This window comes from Bombina bombina, chromosome 12, assembly GCF_027579735.1.
Source record: "Bombina bombina isolate aBomBom1 chromosome 12, aBomBom1.pri, whole genome shotgun sequence".
Classification (NCBI taxonomy): Eukaryota; Metazoa; Chordata; class Amphibia; order Anura; family Bombinatoridae; genus Bombina; species Bombina bombina.
The window spans coordinates 128,791,379-128,814,509 of record NC_069510.1 but is presented as its reverse complement, the minus strand read 5'-3'; the positions used below and the strand labels follow the sequence as shown (position 1 = coordinate 128,814,509).

General features: G+C 41.5%; 1 protein-coding gene across 2 annotated transcripts in view; it reads right to left on the bottom strand.

Annotated features, from left to right (window-relative positions):
- The window catches only part of FUBP3 (far upstream element binding protein 3), a 248,426-nt gene that overhangs the window by 183,045 nt on the left and 42,250 nt on the right, over nucleotides 1–23,131 (bottom strand). For both annotated transcript variants that reach the window (XM_053695769.1, XM_053695770.1), the window contains one exon: nucleotides 21,662–21,767. In XM_053695769.1, coding sequence (XP_053551744.1) covers nucleotides 21,662–21,767 — 106 coding nt within the window. The remainder of the gene's footprint in view (nucleotides 1–21,661; nucleotides 21,768–23,131) is intronic.

Below are 23,131 nucleotides of genomic sequence, written 5' to 3'. Positions count from 1 at the left end.
TCCTGATTGATCCTGGCTACCAGCCTGGGGATGAGAGGAAACGGCGGGAACACATAAGCTAGTTTGAAGGTCCAAGGTGCTACTAGTGCATCCACTAGAGCCGCCTTGGGATCCCTGGATCTGGACCCGTAGCAAGGAACTTTGAAGTTCTGACGAGAGGCCATCAGATCCATGTCTGGAATGCCCCACAGCTGAGTGACTTGGGCAAAGATTTCCGGATGGAGTTCCCACTCCCCCGGATGCAATGTCTGACGACTCAGAAAATCCGCTTCCCAATTTTCCACTCCTGGGATGTGGATAGCAGACAGGTGGCAGGAGTGAGACTCCGCCCATAGAATGATTTTGGTCACTTCTTCCATCGCTAGGGAACTCCTTGTTCCCCCCTGATGGTTGATGTACGCAACAGTTGTCATGTTGTCTGATTGAAACCGTATGAACTTGGCCCTCGCTAGCTGAGGCCAAGCCTTGAGAGCATTGAATATCGCTCTCAGTTCCAGAATATTTATCGGTAGAAGAGATTCTTCCCGAGACCAAAGACCCTGAGCTTTCAGGGATCCCCACACCGCGCCCCAGCCCATCAGACTGGCGTCGGTCGTGACAATGACCCACTCTGGTCTGCGGAATGTCATCCCTTGTGACAGGTTGTCCAGGGACAGCCACCAACGGAGTGAGTCTCTGGTCCTCTGATTTACTTGTATCTTCGGAGACAAGTCTGTATAGTCCCCATTCCACTGACTGAGCATGCACAGTTGTAATGGTCTTAGATGAATGCGCGCAAAAGGAACTATGTCCATTGCCGCTACCATCAAACCGATCACTTCCATGCACTGCGCTATGGAAGGAAGAGGAACGGAATGAAGTATCCGACAAGAGTCTAGAAGTTTTGTTTTTCTGGCCTCTGTCAGAAAAATCCTCATTTCTAAGGAGTCTATTATTGTTCCCAAGAAGGGAACCCTTGTTGACGGAGATAGAGAACTCTTTTCCACGTTCACTTTCCATCCGTGAGATCTGAGAAAGGCCAGGACAATGTCCGTGTGAGCCTTTGCTTGAAGAAGGGACGACGCTTGAATCAGAATGTCGTCCAAGTAAGGTACTACAGCAATGCCCCTTGGTCTTAGCACAGCTAGAAGGGACCCTAGTACCTTTGTGAAAATCCTTGGAGCAGTGGCTAATCCGAAAGGAAGCGCCACGAACTGGTAATGCTTGTCCAGGAATGCGAACCTTAGGAACCGATGATGTTCCTTGTGGATAGGAATATGTAGATACGCATCCTTTAAATCCACTGTGGTCATGAATTGACCTTCCTGGATGGAAGGAAGAATAGTTCGAATGGTTTCCATCTTGAACGATGGAACCTTGAGAAACTTGTTTAAGATCTTGAGATCTAAGATTGGTCTGAACGTTCCCTCTTTTTTGGGAACTATGAACAGATTGGAGTAGAACCCCATCCCTTGTTCTCTTAATGGAACAGGATGAATCACTCCCATTTTTAACAGGTCTTCTACACAATGTAAGAATGCCTGTCTTTTTATGTGGTCTGAAGACAACTGAGACCTGTGGAACCTCCCCCTTGGGGGAAGCCCCTTGAATTCCAGAAGATAACCTTGGGAGACTATTTCTAGCGCCCAAGGATCCAGAACATCTCTTGCCCAAGCCTGAGCGAAGAGAGAGAGTCTGCCCCCCACCAGATCCGGTCCCGGATCGGGGGCCAACATTTCATGCTGTCTTGGTAGCAGTGGCAGGTTTCTTGGCCTGCTTTCCCTTGTTCCAGCCTTGCATTGGTCTCCAAGCTGGCTTGGCTTGAGAAGTATTACCCTCTTGCTTAGAGGACGTAGCACTTTGGGCTGGTCCGTTTCTACGAAAGGGACGAAAATTAGGTTTATTTTTTGCCTTGAAAGGCCGATCCTGAGGAAGGGCGTGGCCCTTACCCCCAGTGATATCAGAGATAATCTCTTTCAAGTCCGGGCCAAACAGCGTTTTCCCCTTGAAAGGAATGTTAAGTAGCTTGTTCTTGGAAGACGCATCAGCTGACCAAGATTTCAACCAAAGCGCTCTGCGCGCCACAATAGCAAACCCAGAATTCTTAGCCGCTAACCTAGCCAATTGCAAAGTGGCGTCTAGGGTGAAAGAATTAGCCAATTTGAGAGCATTGATTCTGTCCATAATCTCCTCATAAGGAGGAGAATCACTATCGACCGCCTTTATCAGCTCATCGAACCAGAAACATGCGGCTGTAGCTACAGGGACAATGCATGAAATTGGTTGTAGAAGGTAACCCTGCTGAACAAACATCTTTTTAAGTAAACCTTCTAATTTTTTATCCATAGGATCTTTGAAAGCACAACTATCCTCTATGGGTATAGTGGTGCGTTTGTTTAAAGTGGAAACCGCTCCCTCGACCTTGGGGACTGTCTGCCATAAGTCCTTTCTGGGGTCGACCATAGGAAACAATTTTTTAAATATGGGGGGAGGGACGAAAGGAATACCGGGCCTTTCCCATTCTTTATTAACAATGTCCGCCACCCGCTTGGGTATAGGAAAAACTTCTGGGAGCCCCGGGACCTCTAGGAACTTGTCCATTTTACATAGTTTCTCTGGGATGACCAATTTGTCACAATCATCCAGAGTGGATAATACCTCCTTAAGCAGAATGCGGAGATGTTCCAACTTAAATTTAAACGTAATCACATCAGGTTCAGCTTGTTGAGAAATGTTCCCTGAATCAGTAATTTCTCCCTCAGACAAAACCTCCCTGGCCCCATCAGACTGGGTTAGGGGCCCTTCAGAACCATTATTATCAGCGTCGTCATGCTCTTCAGTATCTAAAAACAGAGCAGTCGCGCTTACGCTGATAAGTGTTCATTTTGGCTAAAATGTTTTTTGACAGAATTATCCATTACAGCCGTTAATTGTTGCATAGTAAGGAGTATTGGCGCGCTAGATGTACTAGGGGCCTCCTGAGTGGGCAAGACTCGTGTAGACGAAGGAGGGAATGATGCAGTACCATGCTTACTCCCCTCACTTGAGGAATCATCTTGGGCATCATTGTCATTGTCACATAAATCACATTTATTTAAATGAATAGGAATTCTGGCTTCCCCACATTCAGAACACAGTCTATCTGGTAGTTCAGACATGTTAAACAGGCATAAACTTGATAACAAAGTACAAAAAACGTTTTAAAATAAAACCGTTACTGTCACTTTAAATTTTAAACTGAACACACTTTATTACTGCAATTGCGAAAAAACATGAAGGAATTGTTCAAAATTCACCAAATTTTCACCACAGTGTCTTAAAGCCTTAAAAGTATTGCACACCAAATTTGGAAGCTTTAACCCTTAAAATAACGGAACCGGAGCCGTTTTTAACTTAAACCCCTTTACAGTCCCTGGTATCTGCTTTGCTGAGACCCAACCAAGCCCAAAGGGGAATACGATACCAAATGACGCCTTCAGAAAGTCTTTTCTAAGTATCAGAGCTCCTCTCACATGCGACTGCATGTCATGCCTCTCAAAAACAAGTGCGCAACACCGGCGCGAAAATGAGGCTCTGCCTATGATTTGGGAAAGCCCCTAAAGAATAAGGTGTCTAAAACAGTGCCTGCCGATATTATTATATCAAAATACCCAGAATAAATGATTCCTCAAGGCTAAATATGTGTTAATAATGAATCGATTTAGCCCAGAAAAAGTCTACAGTCTTAATAAGCCCTTGTGAAGCCCTTATTTACGATCTTAATAAACATGGCTTACCGGATCCCATAGGGAAAATGACAGCTTCCAGCATTACATCGTCTTGTTAGAATGTGTCATACCTCAAGCAGCAAGAGACTGCTCACTGTTCCCCCAACTGAAGTTAATTGCTCTCAACAGTCCTGTGTGGAACAGCCATGGATTTTAGTGACGGTTGCTAAAATCATTTTCCTCATACAAACAGAAATCTTCATCTCTTTTCTGTTTCTGAGTAAATAGTACATACCAGCACTATTTCAAAATAACAAACTCTTGATTGAATAATAAAAACTACAGTTAAACACTAAAAAACTCTAAGCCATCTCCGTGGAGATGTTGCCTGTACAACGGCAAAGAGAATGACTGGGGTAGGCGGAGCCTAGGAGGGATCATGTGACCAGCTTTGCTGGGCTCTTTGCCATTTCCTGTTGGGGAAGAGAATATCCCACAAGTAAGGATGACGCCGTGGACCGGACACACCTATGTTGGAGAAAAATCTTCATAGACAGTCTATTATTTCCAAAAAGCATACCCTGGTGTCTGGCACCAGGAAACTCTTTTCCAGATTTACTTTCCACCCGTGGGTACGAAGAATAGACAACAGTGTTTGTATGAGATGTTGCTAAATGAAAAGATGGCGCCTGAACCAAGAGGTCATCCAGGTATGGCGCCACCGCTATTCGCTGAAATCTGACCACCGTCAAAAGGGCCCCTAGGACCTTTGTAAAGATCTGGGGAGCCTTGGCAAGGGAAGGGCAACAAATTGGAAGTGTTTCTAGAAAGGCAAACCACAGGAATCGGTGATGTTCCCTGTGAATAGGAACATGCAGATACGCGTCATTCAGGTCTATGGAAGTAATGAACTGACCCATCTGAACCAAGGTTAGAATGAAACGAATAGTCTCCATTTTGAAGGACGGAACCTTGAGAAACTTGTTGACACTTGAGGTCCAATATGGGTCAGAAGGTTCCCTCCTTTTTAGGAACCATAAAAAGGTTTGAATAGAATCCTCCCAATGTATAAGGCAAAGAATCACTGGGGGCTTATAGGAAGTAGGGGTGATACTTAACAGCTTTGCTGGGGTGTTCTTTGCCTCCTCCTGCTGGCCAGGAGTTGAATTTGCACTAGTAATTGGAATGGATTTGTGGACTCTTCATGCCATTGGAAAGAAAAACAGAATTTATGCTTACCTGATAAATTACTTTCTCCAACGGTGTGTCCGGTCCACGGCGTCATCCTTACTTGTGGGATATTCTCCTCCCCAACAGGAAATGGCAAAGAGCCCAGCAAAGCTGGCCATATAGTCCCTCCTAGGCTCCGCCTACCCCAGTCATTCGACCGACGGACAGGAGGAAATATATATAGGAGAAACCATATGGTAACGTGGTGACTGTAGTTAGAAAAAATAATTCATCAGACCTGATTAAAAAACCAGGGCGGGCCGTGGACCGGACACACCGTTGGAGAAAGTAATTTATCAGGTAAGCATAAATTCTGTTTTCTCCAACATAGGTGTGTCCGGTCCACGGCGTCATCCTTACTTGTGGGAACCAATACCAAAGCTTTAGGACACGGATGAAGGGAGGGAGCAAATCAGGTCACCCAAACGGAAGGCACCACGGCTTGCAAAACCTTTCTCCCAAAAATAGCCTCCGAAGAAGCAAAAGTATATAATTTAAAAAATTTGGTCAACAGGAACCTCATTCTTGAAGGCCCATGTGGAAGCCACAGCCCTAGTGGAGTGAGCTGTGATACTTTCAGGAGGCTGCCGTCCGGCAGTCTCAAAAGCCAATCTGATGATGCTTTTAAACCAAAAGGAAAGAGAGGTAGAAGTTGCTTTTTTTACCTCTCCTTTAACCAGAATAAACAACAAACAAAGAAGATGTTTGTCTAAAATCTTCAGTAGCCTCTAAATAGAATTTTAGAACACGGACAACGTCCAAATTGTGTAACAAACGTTCCTTCTATGAAACTGGATTCGGACACAAAGAAGGTACAACCATCTCCTGGTTAATATTTTTGTTGGAAACAACCTTCGGAAGAAAACCAGGCTCAGTACGTAAAACCACCTTATCTGCATGGACCAGATAGGGCGGAGAACACTGCAGAGCAGATAACTCAGAAACTCTTCTAGCGGAAGAAATTGCAACCTAAAACAAAACTTTCCAAGATAATAACTTAATATCTACGGAATGTAAGGGTTCAAACGGAACCCCTTGAAGAACTGAAAGAACTAGATTAAGACTCCAGGGAAGAGTCAAAGGTCTGTAAACAGGCTTGATTCTAACCAGAGCCTGAACAAACGCTTAAACGTCTGGCACAGCTGCCAGCCTTTTGTGAAGTAAAACAGATAAAGCAGAGATCTGTCCCTTCAGAGAACTCGCAGAAAACCCTTTCTCCAAACCTTTTTGTAGAAAGGAAAGAATCTTAGGAATTTTTATCTTGTTCCATGGGAATCCTTTAGATTCACACCAACAGATATATTTTTTCCACATATTATGGTAAATTTTTCTAGTTACAGGCTTTCTAGCCTGAATAAGAGTGTCTATTACAGAATCTGAAAACCCACGCTTTGATAAAATCAAGCGTTCAAACTCCAAGCAGTCAGTTGGAGGAAAACCAGATTCGGATGTTCGAATGGACCCTGAATAAGAAGGTCCTGTCTCAAAGGTAGCTTCCATGGTGGAGCCGATGACACATTCACCAGGTCTGCATACCAAGTCCTGCGTGACCACACAGGAACTATCAAGATCACCGAAGCCCTCTTCAGATTGATCCTGGCTACCAGCCTGGGAATGAGAGGAAACGGTGGGAATACATAAGCTAGGTTGAAGATCCAAGGTGCTACTATTGTATCCAATAGAGTCGCCTTGGGATCCCTGGATTTGGACCCGTAACAAGGGACCATGAAGTTCTGACGAGAGGCCATCAGAACCATGTCTGGAATGCCCCATAATTGAGTTATTTGGGCAAAGATTTCCAGATGGAGTTCCCACTCCCCCGGATGCTCCTCCATCGCCAGGGAACTCCTTGTTACCCCCTGATGGTTGATATATGTAACAGTCGTCATGATGTCTGATTGAAACCTTATGAATTTGGCCTTTGCTAGTCGAGGCCAAGCCTTGAGAGCATTGAATATCGCTCTCAGTTCCATTATGTTTATCGGGAGAAGAGAGTCTTCCCGAAACCATAGACCCTGAGCTTTCAGGGGTTCCCAGACCGCGCCCCAGCCCACCAGACTGGCGTCGGTCGTGACAATGACCTACTCTGGTCTGCGGAAGCTCATTCCCTGTGACAGGTTGTCCAGGGTCAGCCACCAACGGAGTGAATCTCTGGTTATTTGATCTACTTGTATCGTCGGAGACAAGTCTGTATAATCCCCATTCCACTGTCTGAGCATACACAGGTGTAATGGTCTTAGATGAATTCGTGCAAAAGGAACTATGTCCATTGCCGCAACCATCAAACCTATTACTTCCATGCACTGCGCTATGGAAGGAAGAAGAACAGAATGAAGTACCTGACAAGAGCTTAGAAGTTTTGATTTTCTGGCCTCTGTCAGAAAAACCTTCATTTCTAAGGAAACTAATATTGTTCCCAAGAAGGGAACTCTTGTTGACGGGGACAGAGAACTTTTTTCTATGTTCACTTTCCACCTGTGAGATCTGAGAAAGGCTAGGACAATGTCCGTATGAGCCCTTGCTTTTGACAGAGACGACACTTGAATCAGGATGTCGTCCAAGTAAGGTACTACTGCAATGCCCCTTGGTCTTAGCACCGCTAGAAGGCACCCTAGTACCCTTGTGAAAATCCTTGGAGCAGTGGCTAATCCGAATGGAAGTGCCACAAACTGGTAATGCTTGTCCAGAAAGGCGAACCTTAGGAACTGAAAATGTTCCTTGTGGATAGGAATACGTAGGTACGCATCCTTTAAGTCCACCGTGGTCATGAATTGACCTTCCTGGATGGTAGGAAGGATCGTTCGAATGGTTTCCATTTTGAACGATGAAACCCTTAGAAACTTGTTTAGAATCTTGAGATCTAAAATAGGTCTGAATGTTCCCTCTTTTTTGGGAATTATGAACAGTTTGGAGTAAAAACCCATCCCTTGTTCTCCTAATGGAACAGGATGAATCACTCCCATGCTTAACAGGTCTTCTACACAGTGTAAGAATGCCTGTTCGAAGATAATTGAGACCCGTGGAACCTTCCCCTTGGGGGTAGTTCCCTGAATTCCAGGAGATAACCTTGAGAAACTATTTCTAGCGCCCAAGGATCCTGAACATCTCTTGCCCCAGCCTGAGCAAAGAGAGAAAGTCTGCCCCCCACCAGATCCTTCCCAGATCGGGGGCCAACACTTCATGCTGTTTTGGTAGCAGTGGCAGGTGACTTGGCCTGCTTACCCTTGTTCCAGCCTTGCATCGGCCTCCAGGCTGGCTTGGTTTGAGAAGTATTACCCTCTTGCTTAGAGGGTGTAGAATTTGAGGCTGGTCCGTTTCTGCGAAAGGGACGAAAATTTGGCTTATTTTTAGCCTTAAAAGACCTATCCAGAGGAAGGGCGTGGCCCTTTCCCCCAGTGATGTCTGAAATAATCTCTTTCAAGTCAGGGCCAAACAGTGTTTTATGTTAAGCAAAAGCGCTCTGCGCGCCACGATAGCAAACCCTGAATTATTCGCCGCTAATCTAGCTAATTGCAAAGCGGCATCTAAAATAAAAGAGTTAGCCAATTTAAGAGCTTGAACTCTGTCCAAAACCTCCTCGTACGAAGATTCTTTATTGAGCGACTTTTCTAGTTCTTCGAACCAGAAACACGCAGCTGTAGTGACAGGAACAATGCATGAAATTGGTTGTAGAAGGTAACCTTGCTGAACAAACATCTTTTTAAGCAAACCCTCTAACCTTTAATCCATAGGATCTTGAAAGCACAACTATCTTCTATAGGAATAGAAGTGCGTTTGTTTAGAGTAGAAACCGCCCCCTCGACCTTGGGGACTGTATGCTATAAGTCCTTTCTGGGGTCGACTATAGGAAATAATTTCTTAAATATAGGGGGAGGACAAAAGGTATGCCGGGCCTTTCCCACTCCTTATTTACTATGTCCGCCACCCGCTTGGGTATAGGAAAAACATCGGGGGGCATCGGAACCTCTAGGAACTTGTCCATCTTACCTAATTTCTCTGGAATGACCAAATTGTCACAATCATCCAGAGTAGATAATACCTCCTTAAGTAGTGCGTGGAGATGTTGTAATTTAAATTTAAAAGTTACAATATCAGGTTCTGCTTGTTGAGAAATTTTCCCTGAATCTGAAATTTCTCCCTCAGACAAAACCTCCCTCCTGGCCCCTTCAGATAGGTGTGAGGGTATGTCAGAACAGATATCATCAGCGTCCTCTTGCTCTTCAGTGTTTAAAACAGAGCAATCACACTTTCTCTGATAAGTAGGCATTTTGGAAAAAATGCATGCAATAGAATTATCCATTACAGCCATTAATTGTTGTATGGTAATAAGTATTGGCGCACTAGATGTACTAGGGGCCTCTTGTGTGGGCAAAACTGGTGTAGACACAGAAGGGGATGATGCAGTACCATGCTTACTCCCCTCAGAGTAATCATCTTGGGCAATATCATATCTATGGCATTATTATCCCTACTTTGTTTGGACATTATGACACAAATATATCACATATATTTAAATGGGGAGACACATTGGCTTTCATACATATAGAACATCGTTATCTGATGGTTCAGACATGTTAAACAGGCTTAAACTTGTCAACAAAGCACAAAAAACGTTTTACAATAAAACCGTTACTGTCCCTTTAAATTTTAAACTGAACACACTTTATTACTGAATATGTGAAAAAGTATGAAGGAATTGTTCAAAATTCACCAAAATTTCACCACAGTAACTTAAAGCCTTAAAAGTATTGCACACCAAATTTGAAAGCTTTAACCCTTAAAATAACGGAACCGGAGCCGTTTTTACATTTAACCCCTATACAGTCCCAGGTATCTGCTTTGCTGAGACCCAACCAAGCCCAGAGGGGAATACGATACCAAATGACGCCTTCTAGAAGCTTTTTCAGTGGTTCTTAGCTCCTCACACATGCATCTGCATGCCATGCTTTCCAAAAACAACTGCGCATTAGAGGCGCGAAAATGAGGCTCTGTCTATGACTAGAAAAGGCCCCCAGTGAAAAAGGTGTCCAATACAGTGCCTGCCGTTTTTATTAAAACAATCCCCAAGATTTAACAACTATTAAAAGTAAAAATCTGCCAAATATACTTAGTAAAGTAATCGTTTTAGCCCAGAAAAATGTCTACCAGTTTTTTAAGCCCTAATGAAGCCCTTTATTCTTTTACTTAAACTAAGAAAATGGCTTACCGGTTCCCATAGGGAAAATGACAGCTTCCAGCATTACCGAGTCTTGTTAGAAATGTGTCATACCTCAAGCAGCAAAGTCTGCCCACTGTTTCCCCCAACTGAAGTTACTTCATCTCAACAGTCCTGTGTGGAAACAGCTATCGATTTTAGTAACGGTTGCTAAAATCATTTTCCTCTTACAAACAGAAATCTTCATCTCTTTTCTGTTTCAGAGTAAATAGTACATACCAGCACTATTTTAAAATAACAAACTCTTGATTGAAGAACAAAAACTACATTTAAACACCAAAAAACTCTAAGCCATCTCCGTGGAGATGTTGCCTGTGCAACGGCAAAGAGAATGACTGGGGTAGGCGGAGCCTAGGAGGGACTATATGGCCAGCTTTGCTGGGCTCTTTGCCATTTCCTGTTGGGGAGGAGAATATCCCACAAGTAAGGATGACGCCGTGGACCGGACACACCTATGTTGGAGAAATTATATTAATATAACCGTGTTGGTTATTCAAAACTGGGGTATGGGTAATAATTCAGGAGTAGACTGTCCCTTTAACATTTATCAAACAATAACAGAAAAGCCAGATCTACCTGCAATGCTTGTGACTAATATTATGGTTGTTGAGAAATTTCACACACTAATGATTCACTCATTACATTTACACTGCAACATTATACAGGGGTTCCCTCTCAGGGATTTGAGCACTGATAAGACAAAGTAAACACAAAGTCAACATTAAAATATATACGCTAATCAGGCATCTGCCATTCATTATAAGTTGAATATTAAACACGTGTGCAGCAGAGGCTCCACCCACCAAGCAGAACACTTCCTATCACATTGGTGTCAGCCAGATACAGCTAATATAAGGTTTTAGACCTGGTATTGTATTCAGTACTACACTCGCCATACAGCAGATACAGCATCTGTTTAAAGGGACATGAAACCAAACACTTTTCTCTTGTGATTCAGATTAAACAACTTGCCAATGTATTTATTTTAATGGAAAGTAAACCTAGCTAGAGTCAGCAGCTGGCTGCTGATGGGTGGCTGCACATATAGGCCTCTTGTGATTAGCTTACCAATTTGATTAGCTAGCTCACAGAAGCGCATTGTGGCTCCATCAACAAAGGATACCAAGAGAATGAAGCAAAATTGATCAAAGCAAATTAATTGAAAAGTGTTTTTCAAATGTATGCTCAGTTTGAATCATGAAAGAAACATTTTGGGTTTCAAGTACCTTTTATATGATCTATCAATCACTCATGTGATGCCCAGAGTCACTGCAACAATAAAACATAGGAGCAAGCCAGAAGAGAGTGGAAGGGCATAATTAAAAGGTACATAAAATCCAAAGACAGAACAATTTTAAAAAACTTTCCAATGTACTTCAAATTTGATAATAGAAGTAAATTGGAAACGTATTAAACGTATTTTCTGTGCCATGACAGAAAATCTTTGGGTTTCATGTCCCTTTAAGAAAAAAAGGAAAATATAAAGACTTAATGTAATAAGATATTTCACATTTGCTTCAACATCATTACATAAATGTAGAAAGTATACAACAAGGATAAAGTTACCCCAGTGCCCAGGAGCCCCCAGGTTCCCCGCTGGTGAGGCAACCAGAATGGCAGATACACTGATGAACAAAAACTCATCTGCATCATTAAAGATCATGCAAAATCCTTGGGGAGAGGGGGAATTAAGAATTTTAAAAAGCTAAATTTTATCTTTAGAGTGGTTTAGTCCCCTTAATGGCTGACGTACCCTGTATCTCAAGTGGTGGTTAAGAGGTTTCCTAGCACAGGTTTGCCGGAAGCGGCAAAACTGCTAGTACTGTAAGCCTCCCTTCAGGAGCAAGACCTGCGCTACAAACTAGGGATGCACTGATACCGATACTAGTATCGGTATCAAATACTTGCATGAGTACTTGTACTCGTGCAAATGCACCGATACTTAAACCGATACCTCCACTTCCTACCCATATGCTATCTTGTGGTGTTTTTTTTTCAAACTGCATGTTCCCATTTCATTTAAAGCTGGAGTGGAGACTAAATTAAAAATTGTTTACTACTGTTCTGCCAATACAAATTGCTCTTATATGTATTATTGTAGGAGAGATCACTGTACTGCGTTCAGACAAACCCCTAAGTACTGGGCAGTTAATAAACTGAGATTTCCAACTCTGGCTAAAATGGCCCAAAAATATTTTTCTGCCCCATGCAGTAGTGTGGAAAGTTGAGCCTCCTTACTGATAGCAAAAACAGACTAATAGCTGAACATGCAGAGATGCTTCTGTTCTGTTCCTTAAAAAGAACTTGCCACTGACTTTTGAAAAATGATTCTAATTGCTAGATTGCCTTTTATACTGCTAGTTCTCATCTTGCACAATTATGTTTAAAACATACTGTACTCTGAGGAACATCTTAGCTTATATAATTGCAGGAAGAGTACTCATAGGAAAAATTAAGTTAATCCCAATGAACACTCATCCTGCAATTATAGGACTAGATTTAGATTACATTTGATTGGTAAACTTTACCAATGCTCTGTTCACATTTCCAACTCCATAGCCTTTAATGGAGTAGGACGTGTAATGAGAGCATTGGTAAAGCTTACCAGTCAAATGTAATCTAGCCCATAGTGTTGTTCACCATGATTAAACAGTATTCTGTTATATTTTTTACTGTATGGCACTTTTGGTTGGTAGCAATTTTATATTTGTTATTTATTGTTGTTGTTAATATATTTTATTGTAATATTTTTATTTCTAAAAATGTTCTGTGAACTTTGTGTAAAATAAAACCTGTTTTATTATTTCATAATGTCTTTTGAGTTACAGTCCTTCATAATTATAAAGAAGGAATCTTAAATAATTAGTCTGTATTGTGCTTGGTAAACTGTCACATGACATAAAAAAAAAAGTATCGGTAATTGGTATCGGCGAGGATTTGAAAACAAGTATCGGTACTTGTACTCGGTCTTAAAAAAATGGTATCGGTGCAACCCTACTACAAACAAGCCTCATAAAGATGACTTGTCAACGACCGCCAACGTACCCTGTACTGAGGCGGTCATACAGTACTGACATGACTTGTTAGACAATCTCATGAGACAGGAGAGCTATAGCGCATCAAGCCCCTAGTGTCAACCGCCACCTATGTTTAACCAATATACAGTTACCAGCAAGCAGTCAAATATCTAACCAATTAGAGCATTTGTTACATTAGAATATATCTAACACATGAATAGCCATACAAAACAGTGAAAATATTCCCTTTATAATTCCTATTAACTCTGCTTGAAAAAATATTCACTCTAGGAAAGTACAAGCATTTATATACAGCACACACACTATATAGCCAGGTAAGCACAAGCATTTATATACAGCACACACACACACACTCTACATAGCCAGGTAAGCACAAGCATTTATATCCAGAACACACACACACTACATAGCCAGGTAAGCACAAGCATTTATATCCAGAACACACACACACTACATAGCCAGGTAAGCACAAGCATTTATATCCAGCACACACACTACGTAGCCAGGAAAGCACAAGCATTTATATCCAGCACACACACACACACTACATAGCCAGGTAAGCACAAGCATTTATATCCAGAACACACACACACACACACTAACTACATAGCCAGGTAAGCACAAGCATTTATATCCAACACACACACACACTACATAGCTAGGTAAGCACAAGCATTTATATCCAGCACACACACACACACTACATAGCCAGGTAAGCACAAGCATTTATATCCAGAACACACACACACTACATAGCCAGGTAAGCACAAGCATTTATATCCAGCACACACACACTACGTAGCCAGGAAAGCACAAGCATTTATATCCAACACACACACTACATAGCCAGGTAAGCACAAGCATTTATATCCAGAACACACACACACTAACTACATAGCCAGGTAAGCACAAGCATTTATATCCAGCACACACACACACACTACATAGCTAGGTAAGCACAAGCATTTATATCCAGCACACACACACACACTACATAGCTAGGTAAGCACAAGCATTTATATCCAGCACACACACACTACATAGCTAGGTAAGCACAAGCATTTATATCCAGCACACACACACACACACTACATAGCTAGGTAAGCACAAGCATTTATATCCAGCACAGACACACACTACATAGCCAGGAAAGAACAAGTTTGCAAAAATGATACCAGAAGCTAGGAGACATGCGTGGAGTAATCATTCTGCAGCTGTTAATCACAGAGGCAATAATATAAATGCTAATACACAGGAACATTTCATTATTGCACTATTATACAACTCTAGATAACTGCAGATTACATAGCCCAACCTCCCTTTAAATAGCTATCACACAGCAGATACGTATTGGTGGAAGGTTTCCCATCACAAGCTGCTTGCTGGCCCACAGAGCAGCCAGGTTACTGCAAACACACCTTTGTGTACTGACAGAGTGCATACAGGAGTTGCTCATACTGATTAAAGTTATAAACATGCTAAGTACCAGAGGTTTCTACAGGTACTATGGTTATAAAGAAGACTTCTGGCTGTGTTAGGCCTACGGTCTTTACTGGTAGTATGGTTATAAAGAAGACTTCTGGCTGTGTTTGTTAGGCCTAAGGTTTCTACTGGTACTACGGTTATAAAGAAGACTTCTGGCTGTATGTGTTAGGCCTGAGGTTTCTACTGGTACTATGGTTATAAAGAAGACTTCTGGCTGTGTTTGTTAGGCCTGAGGTTTCTACTGGTACTATGGTTATAAAGAAGACTTCTGGCTGTATGTGTTAGGCCTAAGGTTTCTACTGGTACTATGGTTATAAAGAAGACTTCTGGCTGTGTTAGGCCTGAGGTCTCTACTGGTACTATGGTTATAAAGAGGACTTCTGGCTGTGTTTGTGTTAGGCCTGAGGTCTCTACTTGTAGTATGGTTATAAAGAAGACTTCTGGCTGTGTTAGGCCTACGGTCTTTACTGGTACTATGGTTATAAAGAGGACTTCTGGCTGTGTTTGTGTTAGGCCTGAGGTCTCTACTGGTAGTATGGTTATAAGGAAGACTTCTGGCTGTGTTTGTGTTAGGCCTGAGGTCTCTACTGCTACTATGGTTATAAGGAAGACTTCTGGCTGTGTTAGGCCTGAGGTCTTTACTGGTACTATGGTTATAAAGAAGACTTCTGGCTGTGTTAGGCCTAAGGTCTCTACAGGTAGTATGGTTATAAAGAAGACTTCTGGCTGTGTTTGTGTTAGGCCTAAGGTTTCTACTGGTACTATGGTTATAAAGAAGACTTCTGGCTGTGTTTGTGTTAGGCCTGAGGTCTCTACTGGTAGTATGGTTATAAAGAAGACTTCTGTCTGTGTCCGTGTTGGGCCTGAGGTCTCTACTGCTACTATGGTTATAAAGAATACTTCTGGCTGTATGTGTTAGGCCTTAGGTCTCTACTGGTAGTATGGTTATAAAGAATACTTCTGGCTGCATGTGTTAGGCCTAAGGTTTCTACCGGTAGTATGGTTATAAAGAAGACTTCTGGCTGTGTTTGTTAGGCCTGAGGTCTCTACTGGTAGTATGGTTATAAAGAAGACTTCTGGATGTGTTTGTGTTAGGCCTGAGGTCTCTACTGGTAGTATGGTTATAAAGAAGACTTCTGGCTGTGTCTGTGTTAGGCCTGAGGTCTCTACTGCTACTATGGTTATAAAGAAGACTTCTGGATGTGTTTGTGTTAGGCCTGAGGTCTCTACTGGTAGTATGGTTATAAGGAAGACTTCTGGCTGTGTTTGTGTTAGGCCTGAGGTCTCTACTGCTACTATGGTTATAAGGAAGACTTCTGGCTGTGTTAGGCCTAAGGTCTCTACAGGTAGTATGGTTATAAAGAAGACTTCTGGCTGTGTTTGTGTTAGGCCTAAGGTTTCTACTGGTACTATGGTTATAAAGAAGACTTCTGGATGTGTTTGTGTTAGGCCTGAGGTCTCTACTGGTAGTATGGTTATAAGGAAGACTTCTGGCTGTGTTTGTGTTAGGCCTGAGGTCTTTACTGGTACTATGGTTATAAAGAAGACTTCTGGCTGTGTTAGGCCTAAGGTCTCTACAGGTAGTATGGTTATAAAGAAGACTTCTGGCTGTGTTTGTGTTAGGCCTAAGGTTTCTACTGGTACTATGGTTATAAAGAAGACTTCTGGCTGTGTTTGTGTTAGGCCTGAGGTCTCTACTGGTAGTATGGTTATAAAGAAGACTTCTGTCTGTGTCCGTGTTGGGCCTGAGGTCTCTACTGGTAGTATGGTTATAAAGAAGACTTCTGTCTGTGTCCGTGTTGGGCCTGAGGTCTCTACTGCTACTATGGTTATAAAGAATACTTCTGGCTGTATGTGTTAGGCCTTAGGTCTCTACTGGTAGTATGGTTATAAAGAATACTTCTGGCTGCATGTGTTAGGCCTAAGGTTTCTACCGGTAGTATGGTTATAAAGAAGACTTCTGGCTGTGTTTGTTAGGCCTGAGGTCTCTACTGGTAGTATGGTTATAAAGAAGACTTCTGGATGTGTTTGTGTTAGGCCTGAGGTCTCTACTGGTAGTATGGTTATAAAGAAGACTTCTGGCTGTGTCTGTGTTAGGCCTGAGGTCTCTACTGCTACTATGGTTATAAAGAAGACTTCTGGATGTGTTTGTGTTAGGCCTGAGGTCTCTACTGGTAGTATGGTTATAAGGAAGACTTCTGGCTGTGTTTGTGTTAGGCCTGAGGTCTCTACTGCTACTATGGTTATAAGGAAGACTTCTGGCTGTGTTAGGCCTAAGGTCTCTACAGGTAGTATGGTTATAAAGAAGACTTCTGGCTGTGTTTGTGTTAGGCCTAAGGTTTCTACTGGTACTATGGTTATAAAGAAGACTTCTGGCTGTGTTAGGCCTAAGGTCTCTACAGGTAGTATGGTTATAAAGAAGACTTCTGGCTGTGTTTGTGTTAGGCCTAAGGTTTCTACTGGTACTATGGTTATAAAGAAGACTTCTGGCTGTGTTTGTGTTAGGCCTGAGGTCTCTACTGGTAGTATGGTTATAAAGAAGACTTCTGTCTGTGTCCGTGTTGGGCCTGAGGTCTCTACTGGTAGTATGGTTATAAAGAAGACTTCTGTCTGTGTCCGTGTTGGGCCTGAGGTCTCTACTGCTACTATGGTTATAAAGAATACTTCTGGCTGTATGTGTTAGGCCTTAGGTCTCTACTGGTAGTATGGTTATAAAGAATACTTCTGGCTGCATGTGTTAGGCCTAAGGTTTCTACCGGTAGTATGGTTATAAAGAAGACTTCTGGCTGTGTTTGTTAGGCCTGAGGTCTCTACTGGTAGTATGGTTATAAAGAAGACTTCTGGATGTGTTTGTGTTAGGCCTGAGGTCTCTACTGGTAGTATGGTTATAAAGAAGACTTCTGGCTGTGTCTGTGTTAGGCCTGAGGTCTCTACTGCTACTATGGTTATAAAGAAGACTTCTGGATGTGTTTGTGTTAGGCCTGAGGTCTCTACTGGTAGTATGGTTATAAAGAAGACTTCTGGATGTGTTTGTGTTAGGCCTGAGGTCTCCACTGATAGCATGATTATAAAGAAGACTTCTGGCTGAGTTTCTTAGGCCTGAGGTCTCTACTGGTAGTATGGTTATAAAGAAGACTTCTGGCTATGTTTGTGTTAGGCCTGAGGTCTCTACTGCTACTATGGTTATAAAGAAGACTTCTGGATGTGTTTGTGTTAGGCCTGAGGTCTCTACTGATAGCATGATTATAAAGAAGACTTCTGGCTGAGTTTGTTAGGCCTGAGGTCTCTACTGGTAGTATGGTTATAAAGAAGACTTCTGGCTGTGTTTGTGTGAGGCCTGAGGTCTCTACTGATAGCATGATTATAAAGAAGACTTCTGGCTGTGTTTGTGTTAGGCCTGAGGTCTTTACTGGTACTATGGTTATAAAGAAGACTTCTGGCTGTGTCTGTGTTAGGCCTGAGGTCTCTACTGGTAGTATGTTTATAAAGAAGACTTCTGGCTGTGCCTGTGTTAGGCCTGAGGTCTCTACTGCTACTATGGTTATAAAGAATACTTCTGGCTGTATGTGTTAGGCCTCAGGCCTCTACTGGTAGTATGGTTATAAAGAAAACTTCTGGCTGTTTTTGTGTTAAGCCTGAGGTCTTTACTGGTACTTTGGTTATAAAGAAGACTTCTGGCTGTGTTTGTGTTAGGCCTGAGGTCTCTACTGCTACTATGGTTATAAAGAATACTTCTGGCTGTATGTGTTAGGCCTAAGGTTTCTACTGGTACTATGGTTATAAAGAAGACTTCTGGCTGTGTTAGGCCTGAGGTCTTTACTGCTACTATGGTTATAAAGAATACTTCTGGCTGTATGTGTTAGGCCTAAGGTTTCTACTGGTACTATGGTTATAAAGAAGACTTCTGGCTGTATGTGTTAGGCCTAAGGTTTCTACTGGTACTATGGTTATAAAGAAGACTTCTGGCTGTGTTTGTTAGGCCTGAGGTCTCTACTGCTACTATGGTTATAAAGAAGACTTCTGGCTGTGTTTGTGTTAGGCCTGAGGTCTCTACTGGTAGTATGGTTATAAAGAAGACTTCTGGCTGTGTTTGTGTTAGGCCTGAGGTTTCTACTGGTAGTATGGTTATAAGGAAGACTTCTGGCTGTGTTTGTTAGGCCTGAGGTCTCTACTGGTACTATGGTTATAAGGAAGACTTCTGGCTGTGTTTGTTAGGCCTGAGATCTCTACTGGTACTATGGTTATAAAGAAGACTTCTACTTCTGTGTCACATGTGACTCAAAGTACTGTTCCCAAATGACAAAGAGGGATGAGTACAGAGCAGGTGTAAAAACTTGATACCTGAGCACCATAAGCATTAAGATCATCAAAAAGCAGAAATAACATGCTCAAATGGTTGCATTACTGACACTAGCTAACTGCAGGAAAGAGATTAATAAACACACAGGAAAATGCAATGTTTGTGGGTACTGAGCAGGAAACGGCCAGTGAGACAATCAGAAGCAACTGTAACACAACCTGCCAATCACCTGCCGTGTTCTGCAATGCTTGTGAGTACTGCGCACGAAACAGCCAGTGAGCCAATCAGAAGCAACTGTAATACAACCAGGCAATCACCTGCCGTGTTCTACAATGCTTGTGAGTAATGAGCACGAAACAGCCAGTGAGCCAATCAGAAGCAACTGTAACACAACCTGCCAATCACCTGCCATGTTCTACAATGCTTGCGAGTACTGAGTGGGAAACTGCCAGTGAGCGAATAAACTGTAACACAACCTGCCGTATTGAAGTATTGGCTATAGAAAAACTATGTAAACAGCAGTAGAAGTCAACCTCTTAGTGGGAGAGAGTCCAGCCAATTCGAAAGGGTGTTTCTACAGCATCTTTGAATACATTGAAATCTAAATCAGCTGTCTGAGTACATTATCCCTTTAAACACAATTAGGGTCAGTGATGCAAACGTGACATACTCCTTAAATTTTATCACCAATTTTGCTTTGTTCTCTTGGTATTCTTAGTTGAAAGCTAAACCTAGGAAGGCTCATATGATAATTTCTAAGCCCTTGAAGACCGTCTCTTATCACATGCTTTTTTATTTGCTTTTCACAACAGGGAGAGCTAGTTCATGTAAGCCATATAGATAACATTGTGATCACGCCCGTGCATTGTGGCAGACACTGCACTAATTGGCTAAAATGAAAGTCAATAGATAATATACAGTCATGTGATCAGGGGGCTGTCAGAAGATGCTTAGATACAAGTTAATCACAGAGGTAAAACGTATAATAATATAACAGTGTTGGTTATGCAAAACTGGGGAATGGGTAATAAAGGGATTATCTTTTTAAACAATAAAAATTCTAGTGTTGACTGTCCCTTTAACTTAGGGAATGTCATATCAGCTGTAGAATTTAATTTTAAGACGGAACTGAGAATATAATTTCTATGTATAGGTCTATTTAGGAGAGATTTAGCAGAGCACACAGTTTGCTACATTAACACAACAGATGCAATAGGGTTAATATCATACACTGAACATGAGATGAAGGAACGACGTAATGGTACACTTTCTACACAATAGATTACACATTTTTAACCCCTGCCCACATCAGTTGTCTCTTCAGGTGACATTTTCACTTCACAGTCAATGTCCTTGCTAGTCACAGGGCTCACATAATAGATGCATACCCCTGACGTTACAGAGCTGCTCATGTGCTCTGATCACAAAATTCTTCTGATCCATATGGTTTCTATGCATGCGCATTTACTTCCAAAAGGGATTCTCATTTACGTAACAGTGATTTTGTTCACAAGTTCAGAATCACTCTTTACAAGGGATAGTTCAATAACTGCAGCACTGTGTGAACTTTGATCAGTTTTGACAATATTTATAATTGTGAAAATAATGTGCGCAAAGATTTTTTGCTATTTTTTTTTTAGTTTGATTGCTTACATTAGATGAGCGTTATAAAGGGGAATCACGCTCTCAACAACTTATCTCCATGCAGCTATAAAATCTTCAAGTAAACAGTGAAACTTGTTATTTATTATTTACATTGGAGTGGCTTAAGAGGTTACGAGCAAGCGCATTACTTAAAATACTGGAAGCACTCTTGGAATACTAAATAGAGAGGCTACGCACAAGCGCATTACTTAAAATATTGGTAGTGTGCTTGGAAGATTACATAGTAAGGCAATGCGCAAGCGCATTACTTAAAATACGGGAAGCACTCTTGGAAGACTAAATAGAGGCTACCGGCAAGCGCATTACTTAAAATATTAGGAGCTTGTTTGGAAGACTACGTAGTGAGGCTACGTGCAAGCGCATTACTTAAAATATTGAAAGGACTCTTGGAAGAATGCGTAGAGAGGCTACGCACAAGCGCATTACTTAAAATATTGGGAACGGGTTTGGAAGACCGCGTAGAGAGGCTACACGCAAGCACATTAATTAACATATTGGAAGGACTCTTGGAAGACCGCATAGAACACATTTCAGAAGCGTGCTTAGAAGACTATGTAGAGGATGAGACTGCTCTCTAAGCCACTACACTAGAGAATAAGAAATAGAAAGAGTGAAGAATACATGACAAAGCACTTCCACTTAAACAGTATGTTTTATAATTAAATTATTTCTTATCATGTAATTTGATTTCGCTTAGGATGTAGTTTACAACTACTTTATATTAATTTACCACCACTTTAAACCCTTGTCTGCAAGAGTGGTTATATATTCTATTCACAGGGGACAAAACCAATATTTAAAAGGAACCAGCTGTACCCTACCTGCCCTCAATCTTCCATACATGGGATACAATTATTTTATGGTTACCATTTTTGTCTGATTGATACATTAAATAAATGAAGACAAAAAAACAATAATATATATTTGTACTAACCAAAGGCCTTAAGCACAAACAATTACTCCTAAGAAATACAGATACTCCTAGGGAACGACACAACTAGATAAAAGTCTAGCAAACGTCTGTTTGAATGTAAAATCTTACCCCCATCATCAAGAGGTCTTTTTTGGACTGCATATCCGTACATGGATGTGTCCACTAGCGATCCGGAATTATTCAAGTGTGGGATTCCATCTATTTTAGCAGCGATCTGCAAAGAAAAAGTTAAATGAAGCTTTATCATCATTACAGTCACATTTATAATTAAAGTTGCCAAAAACTACAACACAACAAGCAACATCCGTCTTCAAAACCTTTGTGAAATAGCCTGGTGGACCAGATCAGATAAAAGGACCATGAACACTGCCAAACTCCTATATACGGCGAAGTTCAAAGCTTCTGTCCCTTCCAAAATTATTAACCTTTTGCCTTTTTAAAATCTCCGATTTCATAACATTAAAAAGGTATATTAAACAAATAAATTGCATGCATCTCCCTCTAATCATGGGTGCTGCCATTAAGGAACTAAAGTTATGTGACGGAGAGTTGCTGCACATGTGCAAACATCAGAGCTAGAATGAAGTGAAAGCTAGATTTAAACATGGCAGCAATTATGACTAGAGGGAGGTGGGGATAAGTTCTATGCTTAGAAAATATATTTAGTGCTTAATGTCCCTTTAATACCAATTTAATCTCAATCTACTAAATATTGCATTTCCGTACACCTAGACCAAATCACTTCTGAGGTTGCTCCTCCAAAGGATTCCAGCAGAGGCAAGGTCACCAAAAGTTTTATAACCAGCATGGGGTACAACTCCAGAAAGTTTTGAAGTTACATAAGCCTCCTAAATTTGTGTATCTTAATATTTTTTGAGGGTGTGGGATTGGTTTAAGAGCCACACATACTAAGATCCTTTATAACCGAAGCTTTAAAGGGACATGAAAGCCAATTTTTTTCTTTCGTGATTTAGAAAGAGCATGTCATTTTAAACAACTTTCTAATTTACTTCTATTATCTAATTTGCTTCATTCTCTTGATATCATTTCCTGAAAAGCATATCTAGATATGCTCAGTAGCTGCCGATTGGTTGCTACACCTAGAGGCCTTGTGTGATTGGCTCACACATGTGCTATTTCTTCAACAAAGGATATCTAAATAATTAAACAAATTAGATAATAGAAGTAAATTGGAAAGTTGTTTAAAATTGCATGCCCTATCTGAATCATGAAAGTTTAATTTTGACTAGACTGTCCCTTTAACCCAAGCACACACGCAGAAGCACCTCAAACGTGCTAGTCGGGTGCTGTTTGGCAACGGGGAAATGGCACCTGGGTGTTAGTGAAACGCAGACACAATCTCTACATTCAATTCTTATTTATCAGAAAGGGCAGCAACACATGTGTACACAACATGCATTACATCTTGTAAATCAACAGGTTGCAACTTTATTACTTACAAAAAAAAAACAGTTTATATGGGAGGAGAAACTTGTATATTAAAAGGCACAGTTTTACTCAAAAATATTCTCCCCTTTAATTTGTTCTCAATGATCCACTTTACTTGCTGGAGTGTAT